This window comes from Panulirus ornatus, chromosome 9 (genome assembly GCF_036320965.1).
Source record: "Panulirus ornatus isolate Po-2019 chromosome 9, ASM3632096v1, whole genome shotgun sequence".
NCBI lineage: Eukaryota > Metazoa > Arthropoda > Malacostraca > Decapoda > Palinuridae > Panulirus > Panulirus ornatus.
The window spans coordinates 35030963-35056978 of NC_092232.1; the positions used below are offsets into that span (position 1 = coordinate 35030963).

The window sequence follows — 26016 nt, forward strand, 5'->3', positions numbered from 1 at the left end:
AACCACTGTATGCCAAGGTGGCTGGGACCACTGCATGCCAGGAGGCTGGAACTGTTGTATGCCAAGGTAGTAGGGACCATTTTATGTTATGGTAGCAGGGACCACTGTTTGCCATGGCGGGGACCACTGTATAGCAAGGTGGCTGGGACCACGTATGTCACGGTGGTTGGAACCACAATATACCATGGTGGCTAGGACCACTGTATGTCGCAGTTGTTGGAACCACTGTATATCACCGTGGCAGGGACCACTGTATATCACGGTGGCAGGGACCACTGTATATCACGGTGGCAGGGACCACTGTATATCACGGTGGCAGGGACCACTGTATATCACGGTGGCAGGGACCACTGTATATCACGGTGGCAGGGACCACTGTATATCACGGTGGCAGGGACCACTGTATATCACGATGGCAGGGACCACTGCATGCCACGGTGATCAAGGAGTAATTAACCCTGACACATAATTAGCCGATTAGAGATGATACAAGGGCGCTCTTAGCGTCTCATCTGTAACCAGCTCTCGCCTCTGTAACCCAGGTGCAGAGAGGTCATTTGTGCCGCCCTTGCCTACCTACCTGCAGCAGCTGGTACCGAGGTGGTGGCAGCCGAAGATGAAGTCAGTTCTGAACACCTGTTGATTACCTAATTCGTCACATGTCTCGTATACTTGATGCATGGTGGACATGGTGTCCGAATCCCAGGCGACTCTCGACTTGGCAAACACAAGACTTACAATTCCTCAAACGAGGGATTCCTCTGCAGATATTCTAACATACTTCCACGATTATCGTTCCAATCATGATATCAAGATAAGTGTAATTCAAAGGTATAGGTGCAGGAGGTTGTCGTGCAGATCAAAACTGAAGCCAAACGATTTTTTCACTGTTAAGTGGAAGGTGTTGGGGAGGCCATACGTGGGTGCTGGTGCCTTGGTGGAGTGTGTGTGTTGGGTTAACTGTATAGTTCACATGTTCGCCTCCTGACTCGTCACTGTGTCACTGAGCCAGACCGACCTTCACCGAGGAACCTCCCAGGATACAGTCATGATCCTCCAGGTAAGTCCTGGTCTTGGTACTTACTGCAAGTTGTGGTTGAGCAGGTGGAAAGACGACGGTATGACAGAGGGACTCGCTCTTCATAGACCCCGTCTTTGATTAGGGTATGAACGAGGGGAAGTGTGTCTGTTTGCCCAGGTAACCATGATACTGGACTCTCTCTCTCTCTCTCTCTCTCTCTCTCTCTCTCTCTCTCTCTCTCTCTCTCTCTAAATATATATATATATATATATATATATATATATATATATATATATATATATATATATATATATATATATTCACTTTCGTGTCCTGGAAATACAACCAGAAGAAAGAATAACAGTTTTGTGAAAGATGTGAATCCTTTTTTTAACAACACCTTAAAATAATAAAATGTATTCCATACCATTGTCTGGGAGCAAACCACGTCCAAAGTGGCACGGAACATAAGGGAACAGTGTTCATTTAATGATAAAGAACATAACGGTACCAGTGAGGGGATTCGAACGAAATCGAACGAAAATATAGATTATTGATATTTTGTTATAGCCATCTTTTGAAAATCATCATTGTAAAGTCACTCTTACTGTGAAATTAAATGAACATGGGACCAGCATCACAGCTCTCATGGTGACCCTCACAAACCTAATACCTAAATTCCAACCCACTGGAACCTAGGCTGTCTTGGCTAGGATGGAGCCCTACATCCTACAAAATCGTTCTCCCTCAAACTGTGCTTCGTTCGCTCCTGCTCAGATGCCTATCGCGTCAGGGACAGAGCAGACCGGCCCGGGAAATTCTTCTCCTGAAATCCACTCCGCTTTTATTTCTCCTCAGAATCGCTGCAAAGCTGTTCTTCGTAAGATCAATCTACTTGTAGAAAAATAATGTGCTGATCTGATTTCTAAGTACAAAACCTTTACGTCCTTAACGATAAGCATCTCTAGTAACTTCTGAAGTTCAACCTTTCCACATCTCTTGCCATCTTATCAATCTATAACTAATTTTTCAAATGATAAAACCGCTCTTTATCGTACTTTATTTTCTTCTAATTTACCTTTGGATGATATCGCCTCTACTCCTCCATATCAATCTCCTGCCACTGAACTTGTGTTATCTCCTGTATCATCATCGTACAGGGTCTTCCAAATACTCTTCTAGTACCAGGTGGACAAGGTTTATGGCCTGGCCTGCATACCTCCTCATGTCCTAAAGTAGTGCACCTCTGAGTTAACTCCGACCCTTCCTCGGGCATTTCTTCTCCGTCTAGAAACCCAGATGTCTTCCCTCCCGCAAGCATGCCTTGGTGCAACCCATCCCTAAGAAAGGAGACCGTATTATCTATCCCCCTATTGTCCTTACTTTTTTTCTTCCACCATTCTTTGATTATCTTCTTTATTCTCACGTTCTTAAACACTTAGAATCTCATTCCCTTCCCTTTGATCACCAGCACGGATTCCGCAGGGGTAAGTGTACCGTAATTATTTACACTATGAACTGCTATCAATTTTCGTATCTCTAGGGATTTAATTCGCTTAGTATGAGGGAGGTACTGTACATGCGTGTGGGCGGCTCATCCACCTTTTTAACCCCAGTGGAATCAAAAGCCTTCCATTTCATTCACTTGTCTTTAACCATCGCGTTCAGTACGCCGCGATGGTGCTGGTATTTCGTCCACTGTTTTCGTGAGTTGTCTTCATGTGTCCTCACCCTATAGGACTGGACCCGAGGCACACACGTCTGCCTGATGCTTCCCACAGTTTCTGTGTGGAGACCTGCCACTCGAGGATGGACCGTTATAACCTCCTTCAGCTTCCATCGAGTAGCTGAGGTGTTGAATTCTTTTACGCCTCTCGTCATTCCCTCCTCCAATCCCTTTTTAACTTTACAGAGTCAGGTTTACAAACACCAACGGAGCCCTGATTACATTCGACTTCCTTTTCCTTTCACTTATGAACCCACCAACTGGTTACGTGACCCTTCACTCCTGGACAACGTAAGACAACCTATCTGAGAATCTTACATATGGGAGGAGGTGAGCAGAAGGAAGGTCATGTCTCTGGTGGCAAAAGGAAAATAAATCCTGTTCTTAACGTATTTAAAATCTGTGCCACTTGCTAAGCCTCGTGAGCCACCCGTGCTGAACCTTAGTCGTCAGTTGAGCACGACGGTACGACCTTTGAGCATGACAGTGACCCTTGAACACGACTGCATGATCTTTAAGCACGACTGTATGATCATCGGGCACAACCGTATAACCCTTGAGCACGAATGTACTGCCCTTGAGCACGACGGTATGACCCTTGAGCACGACGGTATGACCTTTGAGCACGACGGTATGACCCTTGAGCACGACGACATGACCCTTGAGCTCGACGTTATGACCCTTGAGCACGACAGTGTGACCCTAGAGCACGACGATATGACCCTTGAGCACGACGGTATGACCCTTGAGCACGACAGTGTGACGATTGGGAATGATGATACAACCCTTGAGCACGACAATATGACCCTTGAGCAAGACGGTATGACCCTTGAGCACGACGATATGACCCTTGAGCACCATGTTATGAGCCTTGAGTACGACGGCATGATCTTTGAGCACGACTGTATGACCCTTGAGCACGACGATATGACCCTTGAGCACTACGATACAACCCTTGAGCACGACGATATGACCCTTGAGCACGACGATACAACCCTTGAGCACGACGATATGACCCTTGAGCACGATGATACAACCCTTGAGCATGTTTATGAGCCTTAAGCACGACGATATGAGCCTTGAACACGACGGTACGATCCTTGAGCACAACTGTATGATCTTTGAGCCCGACGTTATGAGCACTGAGCAAGACCGTATGACCCTTGAGCACAACGGTGCGACCCTTGAACACGATGGTATGACCCTTGAGCACGACGGTACGACCCTTGAACACAATGGTATGACCCTTGAACACGATGGTATGACCCTTGAGCACGACGGTATGACCCTTGAGCACGACGGTACGACCCTTGAACACAATGGTATGACCCTTGAACACTATGGTATGACCCTTGAGCACGACGTTACGACCCTTGAACACGATGGTATGACCCTTGAGCACGACGGTACGACCCTTGAACACAGTGGTATGACCCTTGAGCACGACGGTACGACCCTTGAACACGATGGTATGACCCTTGAGCACGACGGTACGACCCTTGAACACAATGGTATGACCCTTGAACACGATGGTATGACCCTTGAGCACGACGGTATGACCCTTGAGCACGACGGTACGACCCTTGAACACGATGGTATGACCCTTGAATACGATGGTATGACCCTTGAACACGACGGTGCGACACTTGAACACGATGGTATGACCCTTAAGCACGACGGTACGAACCTTGAACACGATGGTATGACCCTTGAGCACGACGGCACGACCCTTGAACACAATGGTATGACCCTTGAGCACGACGGTACGATCCTTGAACACGATGGTATGACCTTTGAGCACGACAGTACGACCCTTGAACACGATGGTATGACCCTTGAGCACGACGATACGACCATTGAGCACTAAGGTTACGACCCTTGAGCACTAAGGTTACGACCCTTGAGCACGACAGCATGATCTTTGAAGACGACGGTACTGTCCTTGAGTACGACTATATGATATTCGAGCACGACTGTTCATATGACCCTTGAGCACGACGGTATGACCCTTTAGCACGACGGTACGACCCTTGAACACGATGGTATGACCCTTGAGCACGACGGTACGACCCTTGAGCACGACGGTACGACCCTTGAACACGATAGTATGACCCTTGAGCACGACGATATGACCCTTGAGCACGACGGTATGACCCTTGAGCACGACGGTATGACCCTTGAGCACGACGGTACGACCCTTGAATACGATGGTATGACCCTTGAGCACGACGGTACGACCCTTGAGCACGATGGTATGACCCTTGAGCACGACGGTACGACCATTGAGCACTAAGGTTACGACCCTTGAGCACGACAGTATGATCCTTAAGAACGACGGTACGACCCTTGAACACAACAGTGCTACCCTTCGGTGTAAAGGCTTGGCCGTGGCCCTTGTGGATCAGATCAATGTTATTTTAGATACTGGACCCAGTCTCCTAAGAGTCAGGCATGACAGTTTGTGAAATACCAATTATCTTGGATAAAATCTTGACAAATTAGAATAAGCAGCTTTTGAAAATGTTTACATGCGCTCACACACAAATACGTGTATACGCTACCACTTACACACACACACACACACACACACACACACACATACACACACCAGAGTTGGTTTCCAAAATGATGTATTAAGTCTCGTGTGGAGTAATGTGTTCGTGTGTGCGTGTGTGTGTGCAGGTGATGGTGGTCGCTTTGGTGGTGGGAGCAGCGCTCGCCTGGCCCATCGACCCGCTGGACTCTTATACCAGAAGTGAGTACCAGACCTTACCATGACCCAGCACCCACGTGAGTATTGTACTATGTCTCCCTTGTGTGTGTGTGTGTGTGTGTGTGTGTGTGTGTGTGTAATTACCTATTTCTACTGTATGGAGAGGGAGCCCTATACCCATCGAGCCACATCTTTATCTATCTTTTTATGTTAGCTGAGACGACACGGGCAGCTGAGGCTCTGATCAAAGCCACCCCATTAACGCTCTCTCTCTAGGGGTGGATGAACAGCTGGGTTGACTGTGGACCGACTGCCGCGATCAGGATTCGAACCTATGCGCTCGACCCTGGGCAGGCCAGTGAATGCGTCATGGTCAGGAACGCTTACCACCACACCTCTCTACCTTACATGCGCCTCTTGAATTCATGTATGCCGTCTGCATTAACCACGTCCTCAGTCGATCTGTTCCAATCATCCACCACCATCATACCATAAAAGTATTTCCCTACATCCCTATGTACACGTCTCTTACTTTCATGTTATGTATCCTCTGGTTCACCTTGTCCCTACACTTCTCAAAATACTGTCCACTTCGTCAATCTCCAACAAAAAATCAAATGCTGTGATCAGTTCACCCCTCACTCGTCTCTCTTCTAAGGTGGGTAAATTTAAAGCCTCAGCCTTTCCCTGTAGCTCAGTAGCCCTCGTACTTTTGGCACCATCTGTGTCCTCCTCCTCCTCCTCCAGACCCTCTCATGTGTTCTCTTTCCTTCTTTAGTCGTTGTGACCAAACCTGAGAAGCATATCCTAGTTTTGGCCTTGTGGAGGATATCAATAGCTTGCTAAACATTTCTTTATCCATACACTTGGAAGTTATTCTGATGTTTGCCAGCGGACAGTTTATCTCCTTAGCTGTCCTAATATGGGACTCTGGCGATAGGTTATGGACGATGTCTACCGCCAGGTTCCTTTCACACACAATCCTAAACTTACGTCGACAGTAATCACACTGTGGCCGTTTTCCGCTTTACCCCATCCTCATTGCTCTACATTTGCCAGGGATGAATTTCATGAACCACGTTTCAGACCAACTTGTCTGTTTAGGTTCCCTTATGAGCCAATACAATCTTTCTCGTCTTTCACTTCCCTCATGACCTTTGCCTCATCTGCAAACATGTTCAGGGAGGATTCCATACCTTCAGGCAAAGGTGTAAATATAGATGAAAAAGAATAATGGTCCCAAAACCAAATCCTGTGGCACTCCGCTGGTCACCTCAAACTATTTAGAAAAGGCCACCTCTGACCTGCGTCCTTTGTACCCTCCCACTGAGATAACCTTCCATCCAACGCAGATGTTTTCCTCTCATTTCTGCACGATGATTCAGCTTCGATAATGAGCCTCCTGTGTAGTGGTGTTGAATGCCTTCTGGCAGTCCAGATACAGACAGTCCACCAAGCTTTCACTTTTGTCCAGGAGCTGAGATCACTCTCTCGTAAAACCTTAAAACCCGGCTGTCTCTCAGTGGATATCTCTGCTCCGTAGAAAGTCATCCACTGGCTTTCAAATAATCTTTTCCAGAACCTCACACACCACACTCGTTAGCGAGACCGATCTGTAGTTCAGCACCTGTTCCTGGTCTCCTTCCTTGTATCCAGGTATGACGTTTGCTCTTTTCCATTCCCTTAGCATTGTGCCTCTCTCCAGTGACGTCTTGAACAGTAATTCAGGTGGTTTATCAAGCGTATTGGCACATCTCTTTCGCACATATAAGATTTCATCATGACCATGAGCCTCATGTGGGTCAGTTCCTTTTAATATGTCATTACTATATTTTCCAGATCTCTTCATGATTTTCTAAACCTTCTCCCCTCACTATCTCACTGGCGTTGGGGCTATAATGTCCTTCACTGTGAAAACACTTTTGAACTCTCTATTCAGTTCCTTTCATAACCTTAAATCGACCTCTACAATATTCCCTTTGAATTCCTTGGCCTGATTAGATACTCCTTGACTGACAACTGACTCGCCAACAAAAGATTTGGAATAGTTTTGGATTTTCAACTGCCTCGTCCACAATATTCTTTTCAAAGTTTCTTTGTTCCTCTCCTCATTCTGCCATACTCGTTCCTCGTCACGCTAGAATGCCGTCTATATCTATGCCAGTGGACACCTCGAAGCTCCTTGACTTTACGACATCTTTTATAGAACCATTCCTTCCTCCTCATCATTCCCTATGTAGTTGAGGTTTGAGATCCCCATGTCTCTATTCCCTCACTGTCATTTTTCACAGCACCTCACACCACAACAGCCTTGTTCCTGAATGCCATTTCCCAGTATACATTACCATAGAAATGATCGAGGTTTGTGTAGTTTCCATGATTATATCTCTTCATTTTCTATCTCACTTCTGCCCTTTCTAATGTCCACTTTATCACTTAACCATCACATGATCACTTCTTCAAACTGGTGTACTGCAGGCAATGTTCTCAACATCCATGCTAGTATGAGTGAAGATAAGGTCTAGTGATGATGGTGGTGTATCATTCCCTCTCATCATAGTGTGCACCATGACATGCTGGTGTAGGATATTGTCCAGTACATACTCTAAAAACTTACGTCTCCATGACTCCTTATCACCATACAAATGCTAATTCCTCATGTCAGTCTCTTTATAATTGAAATCCCCCTTTATCAGTACTTTACCATCTCGTAAACAGTAAGTGCTTCACGTACCATCATGATTGGATCTTTATTGTCATCTTTATTTGTTCCGGTTCGTTGCATTTTTTTCTTGGAGGATTACATACTTCCGGACGGATACCATCCTCTTTATATATTGTCTGAGTGGGTTATCCTCCACGATGACGTGACCTTATTGAGGGTTAATCCTCCCCCTCCTTTACCTCGCCTTTCCTCTCGTTGTCATGTACTCCTCTGGCCAGAACAGGTGTGAGCATATCTCTTGGGTTTGATTAGTTTCCATGACTAAAAATTATCAGATGCACTTTCCCTTATACTATTCTTGAATTCCAGTTCTTTCCTCTCACTATTAACCCACCCACAATCGAATACATTACTTCCAGTCTGACATTACCAACTCCCAACACTCGTCTTATCTGCCGAGCTGGCGGGGCTGCTCCATCTTTTTTGTCATGTGTAGCGTCTCTAGTGTTTCGTCTCTTGATTATACTCTTTCATGTTTCCCTTCTCTGCCTTAGATATATCTATCACACTTCCTGGATAAATGACCAAATTAAACATAACCACAACTGGTCACATCCTCTCCCTTACATCTCTGGTTATCTCCCTATTCTTGTGTGTGTGTGTGTGTGTGTGTGTGTGTGTGTGTGTGTGTGTGTGTGTGTGTGTGTGTGTGCCTTATTCTCTGTCCTGGCCGCACCTCACAGCTGATGTGCGGTAGGACCTGCGGTACACGTCACCAGGGGGGGGGGGGCACCTCCCTCACCCACTGACCTTCACGTAGTCCGTAACAGCGTTGTAGCTTGAACGTCTCAACATTATTTTGTTATGACTGGTCGTTGTTAATCCCTTGAGTACGACGGTACGACCAAGAGTGATGACCTGGTCTTTGACCTGTTCATTAAGGATCAAATCAAAGGTCGCGTCATCAAAGGTCACGCCATCAAAGTTCACATCATCATACGCTAGAGCAGTTAGGTCATGCTCACTACCGTTAACCATCTCTTAAGCATTGTTAAACCATAAAACAAGATAAAGTATCAAGTTGCTGCTCTTCAGGTAACACAGCCACTGTATCACCACCAGCTGTGGTCCAGGTGTTGCTCCCCCACTACTCCCCCCAGGCCGTCTATATGGGCGATACCTTCCCCTACACCCCACCTACACCTGCAGTTCTCTCGGCATCTCTGATGTCATCACGTATCGTGTTTCACCATCTTCATGAATATGCAGCTACTGAGGTTCTCATGTCATGCGTCACTGGTTCGTTAGCACCTTCCCGAAGGTCGTCTCAGCACAGGCCTAATGTCTCAAGCCGTCGCGAGCTAGGAGTGTCTTAATTTCTTATCTCTCTCATTATCTCTCAAAAAATAGATAATCATCTACGCAGTATACTAAACGTACGTGTCACAGGTGAAGAGATGCAGCTGGAGGCCAGCTGTGGAGGCGTCATGGACCTGTTTCTGGACACATTGGATGTGCAGCGCCTCACCTTCAACAGTAGCAGTCACCAGCCAGAGGCAGGCAACTGCACCTTCCACCTCCGCCTCGCCGTCAAAGTGAGCACCGTTTCCCTCCCTCACTCCCTCCTCGGCAACCTCCTCCACGTTCCTTCTGATTCTCTTTTTCTGTTAGTTTGTCTCATTTTCAAGATTTCACATACCTATTTTCTTGAAGAAGCTCGAGATCAGTATACACACATTGATCACTATACATATTGATCAGTTGATCAATGTAGCTGCCCCATGACCTGGGAAAGTCTTGATATCAGTAAACATACACTCACTACCCAAATGCAAATTATATCTCGCCATCACCTCCCTGACCATAGTCATCCTCCCTGACCACAGTCTCTCGCCCTCCCTGACCACAGTCATCCTCCCTGATCACATTCTCTCACCCTCCCTGACCACAGCCATTCTCCCTGATTACAGGTCTCCAAACTTCCCTAACCACAGCCATCCTCCCTGATTACAGTCTCTCACCTTCCCTGACCACAGTCATCCTCCCTGATCGCAGTCTCTCCTCCCTGACCATAGTCATCCTCCCTGATCACAGTCTCTCACCCTCCCTGACCATAGTCATCCAACGTGATCAAAGATTGCCACCCTCTCTGACCACATTCATCCTCCCACATCACATTCACTCACCCCTGCCAGTCACCATAATGCAGGGTAACCAAACTTCTTCATGAACGTCTGTTAAATAAACGTCAAAGTAAATACTAGCTCTGCGTAACGTACTGACAATATACATGTAAAAGAGTAAATTTTAAGCATTATTTGAGGAAGAACTTTCAGCAGCGTAATAACTGAAAGACGTACAAGCAGTGTAAAGAATAATTAGTTACGACAACAGTGAGACTCTAAAACCAGCAAGGGAAACATAAGCTTCATTTGTTGAAATGATGTAACTTGTTCCCCAGGAAATATCAAAAATTCGAGTAAACAGCAAAGAAATCATTGATCACATTAGCACCAGTTCAGTAAGCGTCAACAATATTTTTTGAAGATAAAAGCTGAGAATACAATAATTCGTGACAAGCAAATAGGTAAAGTTCAAATTGCATGCACGTCACTTATCGTGAAAGTTGCTAGAAAGATTATCCTGCGCTCAGCCTCAGGGTAACATACCTACACAATTAACCACAAAGTTACCCAGTTCATAACTTACGTTTAATGATGATAAATGGAGAGAAAAAAAAGAGAAAACGAGAAAGTACTAGTTCTCACCTCGAGGTTTCAGATCAGCTGGTCCTCGTGTTTGTGTGTTGAGCCAGACCCGCACGACACCATAGTATGTCCTTGACGCACAACTCAAAGCAAGTTACTGATGAAATTTTTTTGCAGTTGCGATCGTTCGAGACCTGGAAAATTGGTTTTGTTTATCAAATACTACTGACAAAGCTGTATAGCACCAGCACTTTGTATAACCTCGCCACTTTCATGACTTTCTTTTTTTGACAATTATAATATTGGCGGTTAGCGTTCTTAATGTGACACATTCCCAGGCTGGCCGAAGTCGAGACCTCATAAGTTTGGATCCTGGTCACAGCAGCTGACCCCAACTAGTCAACCCAACTGTTCATCTTGTTATAAGGGCTGGTCGATGATTTGGCTACCTAGCTTAAGCCACGATTTTCACAGCTAACATGAAATAAATAAATGATAAATAGTAATGAAAAAATACACAGGACAATGCTTAGCTTATATAATACAGCAATGTTATCTGTTCATGGTTAGAAATATATTAGTAAAATATTAGTAAAATAATTACTATATTAGTCATTACTGCGCCTTGATCACGCCATATACATAATATGGTGTTCAGTTCCGCTCAACGAACTTGACCAACAACGAAGAAAAACTTAACGAAATAAGTAAGATCAACTTATTCAGTCGGAAATAAACCTTTTGAAGAATACACTCGATCTAAAACCATTCCTCTACAAAAACAATTGAATAAAACTCCTCAAAAGTTCTTTATGATGTTCGTCATAAAACTTCACCTATAGTGACCAGGAATACCTGTTCAAAGTTAATATGGAGATGTAGTATATATTACCCAAGAAAAACTCTGAACCTTCATCAGATATTTCCCAACTGAAGATAACACGTCTAAACAAGTATTTTAATAGTATAAGTGAATCAGCCTAGTTAGTAAATAATAACAATATATTGATCGTGATATTTCTCATTCGTACATTACAACAATGTGGTTCTTAGAATCTCTTACCCTACGGCTGAAACTCAACCACGAATAATATTATTGGTTTACCATTCACCCTTAAATACAAAATGTTCACGTCAATATATTCTCTTTATTCTACATAATGTTCCTGCAGAGCTCATATCCTGAAGGTTAATGGTGGGTAGAGAGAAGAGTTTCTGTTTTACTATCCACCCTCTATCTACAGTGATGGGTAAGAAGGAACCTTCTGTATTACTAGCCTTTCTACATCTATATGCATTGGGCGTTTTGGATCTCATTACTGTTTTGAAGCCGACAACCTCGTAATGAACAACAGATCTGTTATATTTCGCCAGTGTGCTGATGTTGGTAAGGAATGTGGCGGGACCCTTCTCAGTTCTCACAGTATCTGGACTTAATCTGCACGTCTGCTTAAGCAGGACCTGGACATGGAGAAGTATGGGATCCTGGTGGAGGGGGAAGTCGATATGGAGGAGAGTGAGGATTGCAGTTCCTCCTACCTCAGCATCGCCGACGAGGACGACCTGGAGGACGAACTGGGCCACATCGACATGTGAGAGCTTTTAATTCTTTCTTGTGATAGGCATATGAAGCCATGGATAGCATTATGGAAACATCTATGTATAAATATAGAAAGTTTCAAATGAGGGTTCTTCCTGTGGATCTACAACGTAAAACTATCATGAATATTCAAGGAAGATTCGCCAAACAAATAAGGGTATAATGGTAAAGTTTTTCCCACAATGATAATGTTAGTAAAAGGAAGTTGAGGAACTAATGCAGGTGGGGAGTAGTGGGCTGGTGCTTAGGGATCATGGTCACAGTATGACCCCTGACCATTACAATACGACCCTTGAGCACGAATAGTATGACCCCTGACCACTACAATACGACCCTTGAGCACAACAGTATGACCCCTGACCACCACGATACAACCCTTGAGCACGACAGTATGATCCTGACCACCACAAGACAACCCTTGAGCACGACAGTATGACCCCTGACCACCACGATACAACCCTTGAGCACGACAGTATGATCCTGACCACCACAAGACAACCCTTGAGCACGACAGTATGATCCCTAATCACCACGATACAACCCTCGAGTACGACAGTACAAACCCAGACCATTACAGTACAGCCCTTGAGCACGACAGTATGATCCCTGACCACCACAACTCTACCCTTGGGAATGATGGTTTGGCCTTTAATCTTCAAGGGTCAGATCAAGATGCAGACCAAAATACCGGATAAACAAATTCTGAATGTCCATTTATTGCGTGCGAGTGTTTGGAAAGGACCAGTACGGCAGGTCCACAGGATAGGACACTGGCACATGTCAGGACATGTGACTCTAACCTGAAAACGAATTGGAAAAAAGTTAATATGTCAGATGGCTGTAGAACATGTTGAGTATATATATATATATATATATATATATATATATATATATATATATATATATATATATATATATATATATATATATATGTATATATATGTGTGTGTAATGAGTATCTATCCGACTGACTTTAAATTTATGTGAATTGCTCCAGGTGATCTTCGCTTCGGTAATATCTTCTTTAACTCCAAACACTGACAATCTCAGTTATCTTCCCTCATAACACTGACAACTTAAGTTTTCTCCTCTTATAACTCCCGACAATTTCACCTTCCACCTCCACATGACATCATCATAGACCATCTGGCATTTTGTCATGTCCTTCACATACAGTAAACCTGTCCCATACCAATGCACTGCCCAAGATGCTTTGATATCCGAGTGCATACATTAGTTCAAAATGAAGTTACTTTGGTTCACCTCACCATTTAGTTCTGGCCTGGCCAGGGAGCACATGTATATTCACTCCATAATTTTTCCTGTGTGACAAAGTGCTACCTTTTCCTGGGTTCTTTCTTCAACGATGAAGCTCTCTCTCTCTCTCTCTCTCTCTCTCTCTCTCTCTCTCTCTCTCTCTCTCTCTCTCTCTCTCTCCAGTTAGCTTCATTATTTTCCATCAGAACTAATACAATGAATGGAAAGAAAGAATTCTGCTTTACTATTCTTTTCATGCCTTACACGCCTTAATAAACTTTTTTTTTTTTACAATATATGGACACAAAACGAGTCGGTATCTGTCTGAGGCGATCAAAGGTCTTCTACGAGGGCACTGGAATAATCTAACCATAACTATGTCATCATTTACACCAAGTATTAAGTCATGGAACTTTCATAAACACCAGTTATTATGTATACCATTACTGAAGCACAGTTCCCATTCTATTTCAGTGGAGAATCAATTAACCTCTTGAACACAATAGTACGACCCTGAAGGTTGGCGTACAGCCTTTGAACATGACTGTACGACTCTCCAGTGTGATGATGTAACCTTTCACTCTCACGGTTGTTCAGGGCCGGGCCATCATGTCCAAGGGTCTAACACTGAGTTCAGGGGTTGCATCATAGTACTCAAGAGTCATAACATTGTGTTCAAGGGTTGTACTGTTGTCATTGTGCTCAAGGGGCTGAATTCCTATAAATACTTTATGCATCGAATAGTTTTCTTTGTCCTGATAATACAAATGTTCTACTTGCTTATTTCTGTTTTTTCTTCTGCGTCTGTCTGGCATAATCCTAAACAGGTTTTGTGGGAAGCAGAACATCGATTTCCACACAACAGAGGACACCATCACCATAGAGATGAAGTTGGAAGACATCAGTACCCATGAAAGTCACTTTATCTTGATCATCAAACCCCACTACTTGTGCGGGGGGTTAGTGGATGTCGAGACAAACATCACCACACCTGACTACCCTAAACCCTACCCTAGGGATATCATGTGTCTCTGGGATATCAAGGTGAGACAACAGAGCAATAATACAGGGGAGGCAGTTTGGCAGTCTTCAACAGTAATATATGTGATTAGAAAAAGATCCACTTTTGCAGGATTTCTTATTTTACCATTCTTTTCCTCTAATGGTTTGACTAAAATTAATATATTCCTTAGTGGTATATGGACCCTTAGAGAAGTGAAACATGAAATCAGTCTCCCAGTATTTTACGTTTGATTTTTACCATGAAAAGAGGTGAATCAACTGTACATTCTTAGCCATCCTGAAGGAGGTGACACAACATAGGATTGAAAGTGCGTAAAAGGTCCAGTTGAGGGAAGTCTCAATTTGTTTAGGTCAATCTTGAGTACCATCAATGATGGAAGAAATAGGAAAGCAGCTACTACACAAGCAGCAAAAACTATTTCTATACCTTCAAACACATGCCCCTTTATTATCCTTACCCCATAATTAGTTTGCTCTAACACAGGTCTATAAATAGCATACCATACTAAGAATGCATAAGAAATGTAGAATGAAAGATATTACCTACAGGAATTTAATTACATTATTGCTAACATAACTTATTTTCATAGGCTCCCATAGGCTTTACCATATCGCTTAATTTCAAGCAATTCGACATAAGGCCCAAAAAAGAATGTAAAGACTATGTTGGAATAGAATCATCGCATAAATTCCAGACCTACTGTGGCACGACGCTTAAAGACCAGACTATTGAGTGAGTATCATACATTTTGTGCATGTGTTCTTATCTGTGTAAGTAATTGTTCTTGTAGATCCATGTACCTATACATGAGTGCATGCAAGTGTGATCACATTTTATGATCTTCAGAGTGTCAAAAGCATGTAGACTTGTCTCAACTGTGAATCTGTGCAGTGCCTCACCCTTATATGTATGTTCATACATACAAGGAGGGGTTTGCAATCATGAAAACCCATTTCTTAACCTCTCTTTTATCATACAGATTACCAGATCTTTCTAATGGTCTCCACATTCACTGTTTTGCTAATGAGTATCATCCTTTTCTCCACAGTGATATTTGCTACAGTCTGTCTTGAACACTTTTCTGATAATCTTATTGTTTTATCATCATCTTTCAGTTCATCGATTCTTGGGTGTCTTATAAAATCACTTAACATCAACACTGTCAAATAAACTGAGGGACTTTTCTTTTTTAATGTAAGCAAGAGTATAGCTGTCATCCTTTCCCTGAATATATGCTCCCTTATTTCAAATATAATTCTTTAATCATTGTTGAAGTCATGAATCATCATTTTTCTCATCTGTTATACACTCATGTCTCTGTTCCTTGCATTTTTCTATATTTCACAAAATGCAAGCCTAGATCACCTTTACTTTACAAATCCTACCTATTAAACCATAGCTGTCTCCAACATTGCATTATTTTCTTATTCATTCCGACATCTGTTCACTACATATTACAGATGTTAGATGCCACTCTCAGCGTAGGGGTGGCCATACATGTCTGTCAGACTAAAACTAAACAAAATGTATAAAATGTACACTAGGATCAAGAGATAGAATTCATTGACTGCTGACATATCCCACAGGTGGAAAAACAACAGCAAGAATATAGGTGAAAAGCATAACAGAACTACACATAATGACTAATTCTATGAAATGATGTTAGACTACTTACACTGGTCAACAAATTTTAACTTTATAGTACTTTTTATGATGAACTTGAATCTGTTTTTAGAATTTTTCTATCTGGCATGGTTTTTAAGTGATAGAACAATTAAATTTTACAGTAAGTGTATATTACTCACTCATAAATAAGGCTAGTATTACACTCAAAAAACTTACCTTTAAAATGTAGAAGTGTACAATTTTTGGCTATATTTGATCTCAGGAACATCCTACTCTTTCCTTGGTACTGCTTTTCCATTTTCAAAATATCCTGGTGAAATTTTTCACTGTGCTTATCAATGACTGCCCCAAGATTTTCTGATAAAAAGTCTAAGTGCGAGTCCAAAAAGTGAATTTTTAGACTCATATTGCAGCCCAGAGCTTTATATGAAGTCAACAGATCTTTTCCATCATTGTAGTTTTCTGTTCTGATTTCCCCCAAAATCTTTGCAGACTCTCTTGAATGAAGCCATAAAATTTTTTCAACTTCATTTGCTCTTCATTGAACTTTTCACCTCAAAGCAGTTTCCTGATCTGTGGTCTGACAGAAAAAAACTTGAGTTGTGCATTACTGATTCTGGGGAAATTATTCCTCAAATATGTGAATCCATGGCCAGTCTCATCAACCTGAGCTTAATGTGCAAAGGAGGCAAACAAATTTTCTCAAGATCAACAAGGAGGACTGATAACATTGTTCTTCAATGAAGTCATAGATATTCCTTTTGGCCACATTTTATATAATGATTTTTCCTGTCCTGGCTGTCCCACTCACATAGGAAACAACAGAACTTCGTGTAACCAAGTCACATTCCAAATAAAAGTGCCACAACCTTTAGGTCACTACATACATTCCACTCTTAAGTCCCCATACCTAATTTTTATCAAAATTGCAGACGAGATCACTAAGATCTTGACTCAGCAAATATAATTCACTTGAATAGCTTGCTTCAAATTTTGGATCCATAGTGTCCTCTCCTTGGTCTACTTGCTTGTCATCAGACTCATTGTCACTCAGTGTCATGTTTCTTGAAGGCTATGGCATTGGTAATTCCTGACTGCTAGGTACTGGCCTCAAAGTTGATGGTAAATTAGGTTTTTTAAGATTATGCTTGGATTTTGATGTTTACCAGAAGTAGCAATAAAAAATGTGATCTTTGGATTCTCTCCAAACCGTAGGAATGGCAAAAGGTATATGGCACGAACTTTTGTCCATGCTGTGAGAAGCCCGACACATGACACAATACATAAAGGGGGGCCCAGCTTTTATCCTGGTCACCCACTTTACAGCCAAAGTAATGGTAATGCTCATAGCATCTTTTAATGAGGGGTGTGAAAGAAAACTTTTGTGATATGAATGTCAGTTCACCACAGATGTAGCAGAAAGAATTTGGAATATCTGCACAGTCTCTCAGCATTATAATGGTGGATGGGGTATCAGCACAGTGCTTAAATACACAAAAGCATAATATGTCAACAGAGCAGAAAAGACACTGTTTAATCATTGAGATCTAGCCTGCAAGTGACAGAGAACTGCTGCTCAGGAGTCGGCACTGTTTGAATGTCCCAACATTTCCAGTCGTGTTTCTGCAGGCCCCTGGTGACTCATCTATCTAGGTTTGTGCTTTCAAAAAGCTGTTGCACTTTACAAACAATGAAAATAGCTGCATTTGTTAAACTTTTTGTTTCAAATGCTCTGTACAGCACTGGTAAATATATACTGTATGTAATGATATGCAAGTATGCTGGAACAAAAAAAATATGGATTATAGAGAAATTCTGAAAACATATTTAGATTCAGCATGCATAAATACATAAGAAAAATTTTTTTCAAAGGGACAATACTGACCAGTGTTATCTACCATGATGGTTTTATCGAGTTCCATCTGCCAGAGGTTACACCACCAGTGAAAAGTCACCTTTGTAATGCTGTATCATTGCGGGTACAGGCATAACAAAGAACTTCCCACCCCAAAGGAGTCTACATACCTTGCTATCTGCTATTCCTTCCTGTCTTAGGCTGCAGGAACCTTTAGAAAAGTTCTGGGTAATGTAAAGATGCCTTCAGAGAAATTGGTACTGGGGAAATACTCAATAAAAATACACCCTCCCATAGGTTGCTGGCCACTGGATCCCACACAAAACGGCATTAACTACCCATACAACAGGTAGAATGAAAGGATCACCATGGTCACAAGTGACAATGGTTCTTCTATCAGTCAGGGGTGTGATTTAGAGCAGTAAGGGCACATGAAGACTGCAGCAACTGTATGTACTTCATAACAGAATCCAGATATACAATGTCTGCAAAAGACCTAGTTTGCCTCCCCTTTACATTTTCAGAGGCAATGTCTTACATACATTTTAGTACTCTGTCATGTCTCCATTATCCTTGATTACCATCTACAGATGCCTAGGCATGGAACTGGCAGGGTGCCTGAGGTATTCTAGGTCCACGTTTTGGGTTCATAGGGTCTTGATCTCCTGAATGAGGTGAGGCACTGATGAAATGTTGCAGGAAGCAGCAGCCAGATCTTGCATGTGCATTTTAAGTGCCCAATGTGCCTAGAAATCCTATTTGTATCCACATTTTCTTGCTTGCAGGTGAGAATTTGGGCTTTCTCCTCCTTAAAAAGATTAAAACTAACCATCTTGAAATGAAATTTCCCAATGAAGTGACCGCCAAGAAGTGTAAAGAAAGAACATTCTTCCCTTAAGATAGCTTAAGGCACACTGAGGCAGGTTGCTAGTGCTCACACCATTAGAAACACTAGTCTCAGCCACAAGATGCATGATGATTTTACCTGCAGAGCATCATAAACCTTAGCTGTGTATTGCTTTTAGAAATAAATGGGGGGCAGACCGTTTTTTGCAGACAATGAATGTAGGAATGAAAAGACAGTAAGTTAATTGCTAGTATGTTCAACTCTTCTATTGTAATCAAACTGCCAACTGCAGATTTCTGCTAAGTGGTCATAAGTGTCTGTACAGATGCAAAGGGCATGTAAACTTACCCTAAAAGTACAGGATTAGAATTGGCTTTAACTAAGAGCAAAACACCTCACCTAACCTTTGTGAGCAGTACTCCATATTGGAATGAAAAAGATTCCCATAAATAAGAAGCATTTTCACTCAAAAAAAATCATTACAGGACTTATACAACACCCTTAGAAGTTGGGAAGCACATTTTGTGATGCACATTAAAAAGGAGTTTTTTAAGATTGTGGAGGATGCCCACCATATTCATATTATTACAGGTTTGCATTGTAATGTTTTCAAACTGGAAAGTTGTTAATGAGTGAGATTTAAAAAGATGTATGGGTCAAATTTACATTTTTGATCCAATGAATTTAACCAGGTTATTGGTTCCCCATTTTGAGATGCTCCACAAGTCCAAACTAAAGGAGGTAATATGTACAGAGAAAAAAGTAGAATAAGCACTGGAGTGTGGAGGGATGGTTAGTGAATTGAGTTTTGGGTGGATTCATCAGCTTAAGAGTGAACGTATGAGTACTGAGGAAGAGATCATTGTTGGAGAAGGGGAGAAGGCAGTAAGATAGAGCCTTAAGGAACAATAACGTTTTTAAGATAAGAGGGAAAACTTACAACACCAACAGTGACTCCAATAGAGTGACAGAAAAAGAGGGCTATACATCAAAGAACAGAAAGCAGAAATGTCAAAGGAAGAAAGGGCTGGAGACCAAAACTTTATTCCCCACCCTGTCAAATTCTTTGGACATGTTAAGCACCATGACAAAATATTCACCAAAACCCCTATGAGTAGTGGATCAGAGGTGATTCTGATAGAAAAAATCACCAGTGAACCTTGCATTTCAAAACCACATTGGTGACATGACAAGATAATGAGATATAGGTGTTGAAGAAAGTAACTAATGAGTTTCATAGTTTGTTTACTTCTGTTTGCATTTTCAATTATCATTTTTCTCATTATTTTCTTATCATATCTCCATTTCCAACCAACGGTTCCCATCTACCAACTCCTCTTCATAGGTTTCACAAAACCTACCTGATATTTGCTATTCCTTGGCTACTGTATATGAAAATTAGACCCAAATGTTGATGGTGTACCAAAAAACCTGCTCAGTGATGTATATACACAGTGGGTTTGAATCCCACCTGTTGTGTATAGGCACTTGTCTTTCTGTACAAATATCTGCTGTGACTTGCTGAGGAAAGGAAACTTTCCTAGACACATTGTAAGGCTCTGTGTCTGATTCTCTGCTTTCAGGTCTTTGTTCCTTGTCTAATGTCTAATTCTTATGATAAAAATTTCCATTTCATTTCTCATTGCCTCCTGCACTATCTTGACTGTGTCTTTGTTATTTTCATGAATTTTTTTCTGATTCATCAAATCTTTTTGAAGGATTGTAAATAATTTATTTTCTTAACTTTATGTGTATTTCACAAACCATCAGCATATGTGGGTTTGAGCCCTCAATCAGGTAGAGTTATTCATTGATACATGCGATACCAGTTATTGTTACAACCTAATGGTTATTCCAGGCATGTAGTACCATAGGACAGTGAGAGATGAAAACAATCATTTTGTCTACAGCAGATGTAAATCAATATACTGATACCATACAAGTTTTCAGTAGCACACATATATTATCCTTTATCCGAAATGCCTGGGACCAGAGTGTTACGGATTGTGATTTTTTTCGGACTTGGGAATATTAGCAAATACACAAGAAGTTATGGAAAGAAGGATGGTATGGAAACAAATGGGGTAGAGCTGAGACATACCTCAACGTTTTGACCATCCAACGGTCTCCCTCAGGAGACACTGAGTCCAGCACTCGTCGAGGTCATATTCCCCAGCAAGTGATGGTCACCCAGTCGAACTCCTAACGTGTTGCTTCTAAATGGATCCCTTGTCCTGCTGCCTCCATCCACCCTCCTTCACATGACCTTCACTGCCTGACGAGACCAGTAGATGAACCCAGACCTTGTGTTAACGTTGTCTTTAGTAGCGACGTAAGATGCTTCTCATGTCCTTCTTATTTGTTTGCTCAGGCCCTTGTGCAGTATTATTCTGGTCTGTTAACATCGTGCAAGTCTTAGCACGATGTAAACTCAGGAACTCATCGCTGCAGATCCTGGTAGAGGGACGAGGTGAGAATACTGCACAAAGGGCCTAAGCAAACAAATGAGAAAGACATTAGAAGCGGCTTAGGTACGTCGCTACCAGAGAAAACGTTAACACAAGGTCTGTATTCATCTGCTAGTCGCGAAAGGCAATGGAGGTCACTGTGAACGAGTGTGGATGGAGGCAGCAGGACAAGCGATCCATTCAGAGAGCGACACATTTAGGCGTTCGGCTGGGTGACCTCCTTTGAAAGGAAATATGACCCCGCCTAATGCTGGAATCAGTATCTCCTGAGGAAGACCGATGGATGCCCGAAATGTTCAGGTATGTGTCAGCTTTAACCAGTTTGTTTCCAAACCATCCTGGTTTCCACATTCGTCATGATGGATAATAGATAATGAAATATCTTGGTGATGGGACCCAAGTCTAAACACACCTGTTTTTCATATACACCTTATACACATAGCCTAAAGGTAATCTATATAAATTTTCCGATAATTTTGAGTATGAAACAAAGTTTGTGTATCACTGAAACATCAGAAAGCTAGGGTGTCACAACCTCAGCTTTTTTAAATGGCTTTGTTAAATGTTTCCTCCAGAGTTATCTGCCTCATTAACAATGATTTTTGTCTTAGAAGTCTCTCTTATTTTACTGTGATATGATTTCTTGTTAAATTATGAATGCACGCAGCTCTAATCCCTCAATAAGTCTATAAGCACTTTTTCTGTAGTGTTAACAAAGTCATCTTCAACGTCTCATACACCAACACCTTGATTCAGGCCCATTTCAGCTATTTCACTATCGGTCAGGGAATGGTTCAGGTCCATTTCAGCTATTTCACTATTGGTCAGGGAATGGTTCAGGACCATTTCAGCTATTTCACTATCGGTCAGCAAATTGTTTAGGACCATTTCAGCTAATTCACTATTGGTCAGGGAATGAACAACTGGAGCTTCACTTTTTATAATTTTCAACAGTATCTTTGTACCACAGAGCAGAGAATAAGCAAAAAGACACCCTTAGTAATGCACGTAGGTTTGGCGGTAACGATGGTTTGTAACAAATTGGCGCCAGTCTGGGCAAGTGAGGTCAGCTGTGGACTTTTTCACTTGTAATGTCTTGCCGCTCAAACAAAGTTTCGGATTTATCATTTCGGATGAGGGATGCTCAACCTGTACTGAGGACTTTGGCATGAACCATGGCAATTGTGTTTGTTCCAACAGCAAAAACAGTTATTTACTTTTTCTGAGCAATGGGAGGAAAAGGAATTTTTTTTTTTTTTTTTTAATTTCGTTTGAAAGATAAGAATGCAAACACCTGCTGCCCAGGAACTTACCAAGTAACTGCAATATAGTTTGTCAATGTTATACAGGAAATGAGAAACTCTCACATGTAATGAACTGCTCAACATCAGCACTTTCTAAGACTCATGGCATGTATCAGCAACACTGATGAACCTTCATCATATACCGGCATAACTCTACATAAATGTCAGTCAGCAAGAAGAGGACGTGAGGACCTCAAATTATTTCTTATTTTATTTTCTCATACTATTCTCAACTTGTGACCTTAACACATTCAGTTTCTTCCCAAAAATCTAGAGATCACCCCAGACACTGTATCACAGTGCCACTGCTTTGAACAGCCTTGGCCATTTGCCTTTCATCTACTCAGATCCTAAACGTGTTAAGTCTAACATCTGCCATACTTCACCATACAACTACATAGCATTTAACATTATTAGAATATTGGAACAGTAAAACATCATAAATATTAAAGCATCTCTATATTTTGTTATCTGACTGTTGCAACTTCATTCCCTGATGCTTCAGAAAAACCATAACTAGTTTCTCTCCATAACTTACATGCATTCTCTATTTTTAGTGTTTGATTTATTTTGATACTTATATTGGAAAAATTTCATAATTTTCTTTTACCAAATTGCATTTTCTGCCTTATCAGTGAAGCATCAGGAACAAACAAATAATGGCCTCAGTTGCACACATCCAGTCTTTAGCAGTCATGTGTAATGTATGAAAATCAGAGCCTCCCATTCACAGTTAAGTCCCACAGATTACTCCATGGCTTATCTTGGTCCATGCATGCACTCTGTTTTAGCACAATGCCCAACACCCCCTACATCACAGTGATCATTTGCACATTACACCACCCTCCTACATACATCACAATGATCACTAGTATGTTGCCCCACTTCCCTACATACATCACAGTGATCACTAGCACTTTGCTCCATCCCTCTATATGCATGACACTGGTCACTGGCATACTGCCTCACTCCCTGCTTACATCACAGTGATCATTGGCACAATGCCCCACCACCATACAAACCGCAATGATCACTCGCACATTGCTGTAACCCCCTAAATTACAATGGTCCAATTCTTTCCATCCACAGCACACCGTATCCCTCCTGAATAGGCTCCAGTACCCAAAGCCTCTTTCATTCCACCCTCCCATTTCCTTCCAGATCTTCCCCTGTTCTTTGCTCCCTCCACTTTAGCTAAATAGAATTTCTTGTCAGTAATGCTTCACTTGTACTTTCCATGTGCCCAAACATTTCATCAACCCTTGGTCAGCCCACTCGATCAGACTCCACTCACTACAGTACCTGTCTTTGACTCTGGCATTCCTTACTTTTAAGTCATTTTATTTTCTTCATACCTGTTTGACATTTCTTAGAAAGGTTGGGTCTGGAGCCTTAGAGAAAAAAATCCCACTTGGCTTCTTCCTCTGTTCCTTTTTTCCTGAAGTAATACTTCATAAAGGAGGGGAGGAGTTCCAGCTCCCCCCTGATCCCATTCTCTTGGTTGCCTTCTGTGACAGGCATGAGATAGATGGGTAGTGATCAAAGTCATAGTGTGAATTACCTCACTTTATTGTACATGTTTTCCAGATATGAAACTCATGAAATGGTGGTTGTCTTCCGTTCTAACACATACCAAGGCACTTACTCTGGCTTCATTTGCACTATAGAATTCAAGAAGCAGATGAGGAATGACATATTGGCTAAATTCCTTCAGTGAAAAGAAGTACCAAGACAAGATTCCGATGGAACTGCACTGCCAGAAGAGTTTTCTTGAAATAACTCTGGTATAATCTTATCAGTGTAAGTTAGTTTGTCCTCAAAAAAATCTTCCTTCAGTAAATTCCTCTTAATTGTGCTTCTGGAGTTTGTATGATGCTCATAGAAAGTTGATACAATTAAGAATATGAGAACCACACTGTTTCATGTTTGGTGTGTCAGCTTCCTAAAGAAATGATCTGCAAAAATAGAACTGTTACTTCAAAGTAAAGAACTGTGCATTTTAATTAACTTTCAGACTTTATGCATAAGCTACCAAATTATTTATTCTTAAAAATAAAGTAAGTTTGAGATAGAGGAATGTGGAGTTTTTATAACCTTATGCACTAATGGACCGCTGCACTAGAAAATTAAAAGTTGACATTATTGAGATTCCAGTAGAATCATCTTTATCACAGTTGTACTTTATATCTTAATTACATATTTGAAAACCTTAAGACTTGAAAAGAATTTCCATTACAATGTGTGGAAGGAGAGAAAGTTGAGTCAGAGAGCAAAAATGGGTATGTTTGAAGTAATAGTAGTTCCAATAATGGTATGTGGTCGCGAGGCATGGGCTACGGATAGGGTTGTATGAAGGAGGGTGGATGTGTTGGAAATGAAATGTTTGAGGACAATATGTGGTGTGAGGTGGTTTGATCAAGTAAGTAATGATGGGGTAAGAGAGATGTGTGGAAATAAAGAGAGTGATTGAGAGAGCAGAAGAGGTTGTGTTGAAATTGTTTGGACATGTGGAGAGAATGAGTGAGGAAAGATTGATGAAGAGGATATATGTGTCAGAGGTGGAGGGAACAAGGAGAAGCAGGAGACCAAACTGGAGGTGGAGGGGTGGAGTGAAAAAGATTTTCAGCGATTGGGGCATGAACATACAGGAGGGTGAGAAGCGTGCAAGTGAATTGGAATGATGTGGTATACTGGGGTTGATATGATGTCAATGGACTGAACCTGGGCATGTAAAGCGTATGGGGTAAACCATGGAAAGGTCTGCAGGGTGTGGATGTGGATATGGAGTAATGGTTTCAGTGCATTACAAATAACAGCTAGAGACTGAGTGTGAATGAATGTGATCTTTTTTGTCTTTTCCTGGAGCTACCTTGTTGAAGGGGGTGGGATGCTATTTCCTGTGTGGCAGGGTAGCAACAGGAATGGATGAAGGCAATCAAGTATGAATCTGTACATGTGTATGTATACGTTGATATGTATATGTGTGTGTATGGGCATTTATGTATACATAAATGCCCATACAAATACATATACATACACAGACATATAAATATATACACATGTACATATTCATACTTGCTGCCTTCATACATACACATACATATACATTTCAATGTATAAATACATATACATACACAGACATATACATATATACACATGTACATATTCATACTTGCTGTCTTCATCCATTCCCATCATCACC

At 41.8% G+C, this 26016-nt stretch overlaps 1 protein-coding gene across 1 annotated transcript; it reads left to right on the top strand.

The window, feature by feature from the left end:
• Positions 1-908: 908 nt before the first annotated feature.
• LOC139750327 (cubilin-like) lies at positions 909-24887 on the top strand. Its single transcript, XM_071665005.1, has 7 exons — positions 909-1060; positions 5430-5502; positions 9575-9720; positions 12292-12425; positions 14518-14734; positions 15304-15446; positions 24402-24887. The coding sequence occupies exons 1-7, from the start codon at positions 1049-1051 to the stop codon at positions 24529-24531; spliced, it is 855 nt and encodes a 284-aa protein (XP_071521106.1). The 5' UTR covers positions 909-1048; the 3' UTR covers positions 24532-24887.
• Positions 24888-26016: the final 1129 nt, after the last annotated feature.